Genomic DNA, 11,503 nt, shown 5'->3' on the forward strand with positions numbered 1-11,503 from the left:
AGAAGGGCCCATCGGCTACGGCCCTGTGGAAGTCACCAGTATTCCTGGCTGCGCCAATTTCAGTGTGGTGGCAAGGTGTCACTTCAGCCGGCCAGGTGCGGAGAGGGTAGGGACAGAGAGCGTGGCAGAGGCCTTCCAGAAGGGTGTCTGGGCAGCAAGGGGCGGACGGGACGGGAGCTGCACAGGACTGTAGGGAACAGCTCTCATGTCTTCGTTGTTTGTGTTGAAATGGGAGCAGCCCGAGCCTGTGTACACGCGGTGCCACCGCAGCAAACCAGGGCACGAGGGTGGCGACGAGCAAGCGGGCCCCTGAGACACTGGGGTGGCGGCTGGGGGTCGGGGAAAGCCTCCCTGCTGAGGTGACATCCGACCAGGGGGAGGTGAGCAGAGACCAGGGGAGGACATTCCAGGTAGAAGGAACATCCAAGTGGAAGGCTCAGAGGTAAGAGTGACCTTGGCATTTTCAAAGAACTGCAAAGAGACAGGAGCAGCCAGAGATGTAAGTCACAGCAGCCCCCGAGAACGATCGGAGGGGCTAAGAGTTAGGGGCTGGGCTGCGGGGACACTTTCAGCATTCTTAAAAAAAAATAACCCACAAGTTTGGTTGCTAATACAGGAGTGAGATTATTGTCTGTGGGTGGGGGTGGGGTGCCAGCAGAGAAAACTGGGAAAAAATCTTCCAACAGGAGAACTGGGAGGCAGGCCGGGGAGGAGCAGTTTCCCACAGGTGGTAGGGAGGGTCTGAGAGTTGTTACCTAGTGGCCTTGGTATTGTTTTTTCGGTGACCTGTGAAGCAAGGTAGTGAGGAGACAGGGACGGTGAGGGGAAAGGTGCCATGCAGAGGGTCTGAGGACAGACACAGGGTTTGGAAGAGCTGCCCGGGGGATGGGGACAGGTCCGAGAGGCCGTGATGAGGGACTGGCCTGCTGGGACCACGTCCTTACCCGACTGCTGCATCAGGTCTGCTCAGAAGCCCGGTGTGGGCCAGCAGCCACCGGGGCAGAAGGGCAGGAGAGGAGAGCCAGAGGGTTGAGAGTCAAGGAGCACAGTGAGGCTGACTGGACTGGGGACACCTGAGGCCTGACTGCACAGGACCAGAGATGACGCGGAAGAGACTCAGGCACAGCGGACTCAACGGGGAGAGGCAGGAGGTCTCAGTGGCGCAGAAACCCAGGGGCAGTGGGAGTGAGAAAGCGGGTGACGGAAGGGACAGGGAGCCTGGCTGCGCAGGACGACTGTGGCACTGCAGTTTCCGGAAGCAGACCGGCTGGGGTTGCAGTGGGGCTCAGCGTGAGCTGAGCAGGGAGAGAAGCTGAAGGTCGGCGTGGCGGACGCAGACATGCAGGCCAGAGCAGGGCTGGTGCAGGTAAGAAACTAGAACAGCCACCAAAGCCAGGTTGCACGATGACGTCGGCAATGGGTGTGGATGGAAGGCCTGGGAGCCAAATTTCAAAGGACTTGACGAATGTGGGGCCACAAGACCAAAGACGACAGCGGCAAAGAAAGAGAGGGGGTGGTGAGCAGGACCACATGGGCCCCCAAGGCCTCCTCTGCGGCCAATCCAGAGACGTGACAGCAGCTGGACTTGCTTCCCCCCAGGTTGGTTTGTCCCCGCCTTCACTCAGGCCTGCCCTTTGCCTGGTCCCCCACCTGCTCTAGCCTTTGCAAATCCTGCCTTCAAGCAACCAAAGGGCACATTCCTTTTTTATTCTGAAACATGTGATGTCCCCTCCCTCTGACTGCCGCGGGGCTGGGTTCGAGACAGCCTCCGGAGGCTGAGTCGGTGCAGAGGGGCAGGAGATGCCTGCATCTCCTTCTTCGCCTTCTGTCCCACAGCCCGGAGGCTTCTGCCTGCAGTTCTGGGCCTGGTTCACATCCTGGAGTTTGGCAGACAAGGCCCTCCATGAGTCTTTGTTGAATGAGTGCCACGGACCCTTCCCCTTCGTCAAGGACAGACATTATCTGAACAGCCTCCTCCCCAGGCCCAGGGGACTCTCAGAAATGGCGCCCCAGCCTGCAGTGACTCAGGCATGTTGTCTGGGTGCCTAGTGGGTAGGAATCAGCTAGTCTGTTCCCCATATGTGTGTATTTACATACATCTTCCTGCTTCAGTTTCTACCTTATGCTTTGCCGTAGGGGATGAATTTAGGTGAAGCAAGCAAGGAGTGGTCCTTACCACACCACCAAACACTGAATCCTACCTCTTTGCAACTCACAGCTTTGAATATTCATTAGCACATTCAATTTCCCCACTTTGTCAGCAGAAAGGTAATTAATGGGGGCTTCCCATTAGGTCACCATATTTCCCTCAGATGAGAACTCGATGCTTCTAAGAGCTTTCCATTGCTCTTTGGCACTGGGATCCCTGGAGACCAGCCAAGGTGGATCCCATTCCCACTGACCAGGAGGCCAGCGCAGCACCGGGCAGATGACAGTGAACAGAGGAGAGCCCCTCTGATCTCCATGTTCCCTTCCTTCCCAGTGGAGATGCTCCGTTTTCAGTCAAAAGCAAGATCATTCTAAATGTCACCGCTCCGCACCCAGCTGGGGCTCCCGGAGACAAGCTGCCTGGTTTCTGAATCCAACGTCCTCTCCACTGCAAAGCTGCCTGCACCCGAGTGGGAGGGACCGGCCCATCTCCACCCGCGGAGCCGCCTGCCTGCTCAAGGAGATGGCTTCCTTCTAAAGGAAGAGGGTGGAGAAGAAATAGGCAGCGAGAGAGAACTACTTCACCGCACTTCCCCGGCCCGTCCGAGGCAGTTAAAATAAACAACAACAGGCACGAACACATTATTCCCCGAGGAGCCACGTGAAACACTGCCATTTTCACCAGGCTCCCAGGAGAGGCTGAAGGAAAGCAGCAGAGTGATGTCGTCTAGAGGCCCTGCGTGTGTCCTAGTGAACACCTGGGACGTGAGGCCAAAGACCGGGGACGAGTCAGGGCAGGTGGGCACAGAGTGCTAAGATGCTGAGGACGTCCTGCCAAGTTCCCTTGAGCTGTGGCCACAAGGTCACCAGCCCCTGCCACCGAGCCTCCTTCTGGAAGGACACACAGAAATGCACACTCCAGAGCAGAGGAGGCCCAGCGGTGCAGGGACAGGCACTTGGCTGCAGGTGACATCTGTGCAGCTGTAAATGAATAACGTCCCTCTTCATGGGGGGGGGGCGGCGGGGCCTGGAAAGCACAGTCCCCCTCATGCATCTGGACTTAAGTTCCGCTTGTGAAAATTGATGTCAAGTAAGCACGTCAAAACAGAACTTCATGGCATCCAGCCTTCCCACAGAGGGATGGGGAGCCAGCCACGAGCAGCCCCTCCCCTGGTGGCCAAATGTGTTTGTTTACAGCCTGAAATGACGCCCCAATGCAAGGCTGCTTCAGTGTGGTCACACCTCTGGCTGTTTTCAATGGTGGTGCGCACCATGAAAGGCTTTCACGCTGCAAGCAGGAAGAGGACCTTCTCAAGTCTCCAGTCAGCATTCGAAAACCTGTAAGACTATGGGTACTTGATAGAGCTATGGGTGTGCTCTACAGAACGGAAGTATGGACTTCTCCTTCCGCTTAAAGGAGGAGAGACTGACGTTCAGTGAACATTGACAATGGGCCAAAGGCTTTGCACTCCTTATCTTCCCTTTCCATCTCACCGCAAGCCTGGGAAGCAGGGACTAGCGCTGTGGAATGTTTTCTAAGAGAGGAAACCGGGCTCCGAGAGGTTGAACCACTTGCCTGAGGTCACACAGGCTGCAAATGACAGAGTCAGCCTGACTCCAAAACCCACGTCCTTCCTGCTGCCTGGCTCTGCCTCCTCGAGTTCCAAGAAATATCTTTGTTACCTTTTCCTGGACGCATCTGCAAACCTTCCTGCTAGAATAATTTTTATAGTCTTGGGAAAATGCTGCCAGAAGAGCTGAGGAAGAAAGGAAAGAGTTTTTCAGTGGGTACAGAAATGACTGGGGACCGTTTTTAGGCATTTCCAGGAGGTACAGCACAAGAATGCAATCTCACGGCTAGTTAGTGTCTCATGCATATGGGATGGGTGTCCTTCTGCATCACACGGAGCAGATACGTGAGCTGTATTTGAAGCACAGATGACAAATGACGCGCCGTTTTAGTCCTCAGACGGCCGTCTCAATGGCGGTGGTATGGCCGTTGCCTCCCTGGCGCCTGGGTTGCATTTCGTCTTTGAAAGCCCTGGTCAGAACCACCTTCAAGGACTCCTTGAACCGATTCTTCCGACTGCTGCCCACGAAGAAGTAGATAACAGGGTTGGCGCTGCTGTTGATGGTGGAGAAGAGCAGGGAGATGTGGTGGAGGTTCCCGAACGTGGACCAGTACTCATAGTACAGCAGGTACAGGAGCCTCATGGGCATGGCGAAAATGAGGAAGATGATGATGGTGACTGCGATGACCAGGTACAGCTTCGAGGTGTGGGACGCCCACATGTTCTTTCGGATCTTGATCACCAGGATGGTGCTGGACACCACCATCAGCGGGGTGAAGACCAGGAAGCTCAGAATGGCTATGAAGATGATCACCGCCCTGCAGCCACTTTGAGAGTGACCCTGCCCTTCGCTGTCAATGCACATGGCATATTCCATGATGGTCACTAAGCAGGAAAGCGCCCACAGAAGGGCACAGACGAATGCCGACTGGTGCTTGGGGCGATGGCATCGGTACCAGATGGGGTACAGGACGGACAGGCACCTCTCCACGCTGATGGCTGTCAGCAGATAGAGGCCTGTGTTGTAGCCAAACAGAAACGTCATTGATAAGGTGACAATTGTGTAGTAATAGCCTGAAGACAGCTCATAATCTAAAGCATAGTCGACCGTCAGAATAAAAATGCAAAAGAGCAGCGAGATGTCTGCGATCGACAAGTGGGTGATGTAGACAGTAAAGGGGTGTCTTCTCATACGGAAGCAGAGGAACCAGAGGAGAACCCCATTTTCCACGAAGCCCAGGGGGGCGATGCTCATGATGACCCAGTGCACCACGGGGATTTCCTGGTGCGGCCCCTGGGCGGAGGTGTTCCTGCTGGCCGAGGAATTCGCAGGCCCCTTGGCAACAGATGACGTCGAATTTGCTGCATCCATGAGGAGACCTTGGGCTGGCACTCTCCAGATAATTTTCTGCGAATAACAATCAATCAATCAGTCAACCAATAAAACTGATGATTTGGAGGGAAAGGGAGAACTTCAGCTATGGATAGCAGCCTTTGTGGTATAATCATACAAAGGTTATTTATGATCATACAAAAGGTAATACACATGTAACCTTCCTACAAAACAATGTTTGATAGGCTGTACAATCTGTTTCTAAGGATGATAAAACTAGGTAGGGCACCGAGAAAGAGAACAGATTTAGTAACTGTTCCTGATCCCATAGTAGCCTCTAATTCTGCATTATTATCTGCTTGTGGCTCAGAGCCAGAAGGATCCGGCAAAGCCAGAGGGCCAGGATCCCTGGTGTTGGTCTGTGGTCTGGCCGAGCTTTCTGAATGGCGTTTGACGGGTCACCTCATTTCCCACACCTCGGTCTCCTGGTCTGAGGAACCCAGTTAATGGCATTAAAATGTGATGACAAAGTACATGTTTGGTCAGGGTTGTTGTCATTTTTTAAGGCACCAAGGACCATAAGCCATGGATAAGTGCCATTTTGCAAGGGGAGATAGCTCACAAGATTATGTTCAATGGTGTACCGAATAATTTTAAAGTGTGAACAATCAGAAGCACTTATTTCATGTCGCCTCAGTCCCGTGTGAAGCTGGGCACCCACTCAGACTAGGTGAGCGGCACAAACCAACACTGACAGATGGCGAGCTTAACAAGATGTGTTTGCAGCCCCACGAGGCCCGGGCCGCACAGGAACACGCCACTGCCAGGTGGTGCAGACCGCACTCACCTGAACCCAACAGCAGTGCTGAATATTTTCAACTGGGAAGCAAACATCCTCAGAAACTTTCCCTCGCACTTTCCAAACTGCAAAATAAGGATTCGCACAGCCTCCTCTTCCTCTTACATAACAAAGAGTGGTTTCGGGGTTAACTTGGAACAAGAGTGGCGGGCAGGACAGCAGACAGGATTTCGCATGTGCAAGCCACTCCCACCGGCAGAGAACACAGAAGGGAAGCGACCAGAAGAGTGTCTCCTTTGTTGCAACTCCATCTTGACCTTGGCTTTTTTTTGAGGTTCTTTTGTGGGTGTACTAAAATAGTGTCCTTTGCTTTTTGAACTTTACCCTTACACACCAGGGTCCCTACATGTGCCAATAATTAACCTCAAGGAAGTTGATCAAAACAACATTTTGAGCTGGCAAATGCCTGCCTTTTGCGCAGAGCGGGACACAGACAGGCTGCTTTGCGAGCTTGAATGTCTCTGACGGCAGGAGGCCTGTCTGGGACAGACCCAGCAGCTCCCAGCACTGGCAGGGCTCCGAGTTTCAATCTCAGCACCGCTGTGCCCAAGACCTGGCCCAGTAGGCGGGCTGGTTAAAGGGTCAGCTCCCTCCCCAGGGGTGTGACCCAGAAGCCCAGAGAGGTCCCGGCCTCCTCTGTCCTGACACCCCTCCCCGCCCATGAACACTTCCCTCAGCCGTTCTCATGAGATGCTGGAATTATTCTCATTGGGGCAGATGCCTCTTCCATTTCACAGTTAGACAGATAGAGCCTGGGACCCTCAGGGGCCCACCCAAGGACCAGAACCCATAACACTGAGACACAGCTGACTGAAGGCCTGCAGTGGCTTGGTTCGAAGTTTGCAGGTGACACAACCCTGTTCCCCAGATTCACACATTAAACACGAATTCGGGGCCAGCTCCCTGCCTGGCCCTGCTCTAGGCCCTGGGATATGACGGCGAACAGTCTTGGTGTCTGTGGGCCTCGGGGGGAGGCCTGGCTGCAGGAAGTGAACGGTGGGAGGCAGCAGGAGAGCAAGGCCTGGTCAGGACCTTGTGGTCAAGCCCAGTCTATATAGGCTGTGCTTCTCCAGCTTCAGTGCTTAAACACCACCTAGAGGAGCTTATTAAAAATGCCAACAGCAGGCCCCCCTGTTTCAGAAGGCCTGGCGTGCGACCCTGGAATCTGAATCAGCCCGGAGGCTCCTGTTGCAGATGGGTCGTGGGCCACCATTTGAAAACCACTGCCATTTGCCCAAGGGGGCCATCCCAGGGACTCACGCAGGGCAGCGATGTGACTTGGACTGTGTCTTAGGAAGTTCACCTTGGTGGTGGACTAACGGCCAGATGGAGGGGGAGGATGGATGGAGCAACAAAACCAGTAGGAGGCGTGGAAAGAGTCCTGAAAGAAATAATATTTAAGTAGGATGATGGCTGAAGGAGAGAATGAATTCCAGAGAAATTTCAGAGAAGGCTGGTTGGGCCTCAGTGACCGTGCAGGGGAGCGGACGAGGAAGAGCCAGGGGACTGAGTTTTCCATCTGAGGAGGCTGCGTAGCTAAACTGCCAACAGGACAGGGGGGCAGCAACCCGGAGAGGAGGTGGCAGGGCCCGGAACAGGGAGTGAAGCAGCAGGAGGGCATGGATAAGAGCCCGTTCAGGGGTGCTCCTGTTTGGACACCCAGCTCTCAAGGAATTGTTTAATGAGCCGCATGTAACAAAGCAAAGAGTAATGGATACACAGATGAGACCTTTAGAACAGTATTCATTACGGTGCATTTGCTTCAGTGTACATTTCAAATGCAGACGTGACCTAGACCGCATGCTCCTCTTCTACTCGAGTGTCTCTGGCCTAGACTCTCGGGACGAGTCTCCCGTCTCCTTGGTCCCTGCACAATCCGTCCTTCCCAGCGACACTGCCACCCCACACTGCCTCTGCCCACTCTGGTGTGACCCCCAGTTACCGTATTCTGCCATGTAGAATGCGCACCCATGTTTTTGGCCCAAACTTTCAGGAAAATAATCTTTCATTTTAATTTCTTAATTCAATTATTTATTTATTTATATTTAGATACTTGTTTTTTGTATTATAAAGGAATTTTAGCATTTATTTTTGAGCATATGGATGTTGTTACTACTTTCTGAAGTTATACTCTAAACGCAGAAGCATAAAGAAAAGAATTTAAAACATTTATGCAGATATGGAATTAGTACTACCCATGTATAATGCGCATCCTTTTTTATCCCCTCAAAAATTTGGGCAAAAAATTGTGCATCATACAGTAAAATACGTACTTTCATAGCTACCTCATTCCTTCTCAGAAAAGCAAGACTCTATCTCCCTGGCTAACCCTCCCACTTCCTGGGGGCAGGACTTGATTTTACTCACTTCTGAACCAGCACTCGACATTGGTACTTCCCGAATCCTTCCACAACAGGAGGCCACGGCTACGTCCTGAGAAGGCCGTCTCACAGCCAGCCTCTCTCAGCTCAGGAAAGAGTTCTGGAAGGGTTAGAACAGAACTCATGAGTCCCACGTGAGGCAGGTTTTGACCATGATGTGATTGAAAAGCAAATTAAAATCCCATCAAAATTAATCTCATTAGAAACTAATGATAATCCTCCAAACTGCTGTGTTATAGAGGCGTTTGATGTAAGTCAACACATTGCTCAAAGTCACATTCCCAATCCCACCAGACCCAACAGAACTCCGGCGCCCCAGTGAAGGAGCCCCAGTGAACACAGCTGGTCCCACCAGCTCACCACCACTTGACCCCTGCCCTCCTCCGGGTCCTCAGTCATTTTGCGTATTATTCACCTCTGTCGGATGTGTGGGGTTGGGAAGCGTAGGAGGACATAGGGTTGTTGCTATTTGCTGACCAAACTGTCTAGCTCAGCAGAATTTCTCGTTGCTCGGCACACACTGGGTTCTCCTGAAGATGAGAGGAAGCCGATGCCCCCCGAATGAACGCTGTGGGCGGCACGTTTTGCTGTGCCCCCAGTTCTGGCACCGTGAGCTCTCTGCCCAGACATGCACGTCATGGTCTTTCTCAGCTCTGCTTTTAGACGGCAGTCATCTCCGCAGGGGTGCCTGTTGCCTGGCAGTGGCAGGCCGGGGTAGAAGGACAGCTCAGTCCGCCAGCCCCCTGACGTGGTCAGTAACACAGCAGCACGGCCGGGGACACCTTGGCCAGGGACAGGGGAGTATGTGATGGCACCATGGCTGGCTGCATCCCAGCAGCACCCTCCTGTCCTCCCCTCCTCTCACGCAGAATCCCTAGGGAGGAAACCACACAGGGGCCGTCCGTGCGGCTGTCCTCAATGTCGACTTCGCATCTCCAACCAGCTTGGGGAGGATGATGAGGAAGTGTCCCTGTCCCCAAGGAAAGCACATCATCCCCATGCCCTAGAGGAAAAACTAAGGACTAAGAAGCAGGTCAAGTTCAGAGCCACTGGGTCACAAGGCTGCCCTGGGCCTCACCACTCGTGCTGCACGGTGTCTGGTGCTGCCTGGTCCTGGCAGGGTGTCAGGGCCCGAAGGCTCAAATGGATCCTGATTCTGGAGCCAGCCAGCCAAGAGGGAGCTCCAGTCCCCACTTCTCTGGGGAGAGATGAGCCAGTCACCCCACTTAAAGTCTGCAGCCACCCCTCACTCCACAGACCACTAAACAGAAGCTGGAGAGATTGTGAGAGAGGCGACGTTCACAACTAACTCGAGGAAGCCTCGGAGGGGAGAGCTCCTTCTTTCTCTTGAGCGCTTGCACTCTGCCCTGGAGCCTCATCCTATTTTTAAGACCTTACCTTTTATAGCCTGTCTCTTCCATGGTTTCGGATCCAGTGTGCTTCTGCTGCTTCCTACTCAAGGAGTGTGACGCATCATAGTCCCTGATGGTATAGGGGACTTTCCCCCTCCAAAGACTTGTCTGATTTCTAACTGTGACTTTGCCAGCCCAGGGCTCGAATCACAACCTCCTCTGTGCACCAGCTCCTTCTGTGATTAAAGAGCCCTGCTGCACACAGAATGAGCCTCTGGAACAGTGTTCACCCCAGCAGGCTCATTTTATGGTCTGTGTCAACCTAACACAAATGGGGGGGGGGACTTCTGTCGCTTTATTTTCCAAGTATAAAACAACGTGTGTTCATTGAAGAAAATTTAGAAATTTTTCATTTCAAAAATCACACATGAAGCTGCTACTCAAAATTAACCCTATTGAACATCTGGGATATTGCCTTTTAGTCTTTTTTCTATTTCTTACACACACTCTTTCTAAAAACTGAATTGTGTGTTTATCGTCTCTTTTGGTACCCTGCTGTTTTTCACTCAATAGCATGTTGTAAACATGTTCCTTGTCAGCATATGCTTTAAAAACATGACTTTAATTGTCACTAGTTGGATGTACCATAACTTATCCTGAATAATCTTCTAGCCTCAGACATACCAATCACTTCTGGACGTTTTATCAGGGCCCACTCCTCTTATATTGAGCCTGCCCCGGTCCCTAGAATCAGCCATTTCTCCAAAGAGCCCTGGTTCCTTTTAGGAGAGAAGGGTATTTAGAAGCCAAGATCTGAGTGCTGGGTGTGCCCACTGGTCTGGGGGTGTCACTGCTCCCAGGCCTTTTCCATGGACAGTCAAACCTACACACACTGACATCTACACTTCTGTATCTTTATGTATATAAATATAATATAAATATAGATCCAGATAACCAATGGATTTACACCAATATACTGAGTTCAATTTTGTGTTCTTCCTCTCCCCGCTTGTAACTCTCTTCTATGGTGGTGAGAAAGTTGGCTCCCATTATCCTTAATATATTTACTTATTTGATCAAGCCACCTGTGGGTAAATAATCTCCGGTGCCTGCCGTTGCCCATCCCCCACCCCTGCACAGATGTCCTGCTCGCTGTGTTGGGCTCCTACCTCATGGCAGACCACCTCTGCCAGCAGCTCTGCCCCGGGACACAGTCTTCACCCAGCAGACACTCTCCACCTGGAGTCAGGTCCCTTCCCTCACCCTGTGGATGACCTCTTTACCCTGCCACATCCTCCCACCACCCTCGCCCCAGCTGGACTGCCCCCCCTGTGCATGCTACCGTGTGCTCAGGCTGCAGAGCCTCTCGGACACCATGGTGAGGCAGGCCGGCTACAGCAGATGGTAACACAGCCACACCCTCACGCAAAAGCCGAAAGGATCCTAGGCAGTACGGCATCTGAATGCAAAAGAGGCACTGGAGAAGAGAGGTTTCCCATTGGTCAAACAACAATGGAGGGGACTGCAAGTCTGCCTATGCCCAAGGCTGGCTCTGCCTTGAAACCACTCCTTCGGTCAACCTGGCCCCTCGATGTGAGTCCTGAGCAAAGCCGCTTCGAGCCTCTGCCCTCAGCTCCCTCACCCGCTGCCAGTTTAATGCATTTCTCGAGGGCTGGGGTGTCTGAGGAGCTGGAGACTGAAAAGCACGGAGCTGGCACCAGCCTCACGGAAATGCCGAGCTGAGGCCTCGCATCAGCCAGCAGGGAAAACAAGCACAGTGGTCCCCACAGAGGTGTACGGAGGTGAGCCTGGCGGAGCCCAAGTCCTGGCCAGTCTGGGGGAAAATGCTACCTGCATCT

The 11,503-nt window shown here is 52.9% G+C and overlaps 1 protein-coding gene across 1 annotated transcript; it reads right to left on the minus strand.

Moving 5' to 3' along the window:
• Positions 1–4,113: 4,113 nt before the first annotated feature.
• Positions 4,114–5,091, minus strand: MAS1 (MAS1 proto-oncogene, G protein-coupled receptor). Its single transcript, XM_037126046.2, has one exon. It carries the CDS (start codon positions 5,089–5,091, stop codon positions 4,114–4,116), a length of 978 nt encoding a protein of 325 aa, XP_036981941.2.
• Between the last annotated feature and the right edge of the window lie 6,412 nt (positions 5,092–11,503).

This window comes from Artibeus jamaicensis, unplaced genomic scaffold, assembly GCF_021234435.1.
Source record: "Artibeus jamaicensis isolate MK-2021 breed Jamaican fruit bat unplaced genomic scaffold, CSHL_Jam_final contig_497, whole genome shotgun sequence".
Lineage (NCBI taxonomy): Eukaryota > Metazoa > Chordata > Mammalia > Chiroptera > Phyllostomidae > Artibeus > Artibeus jamaicensis.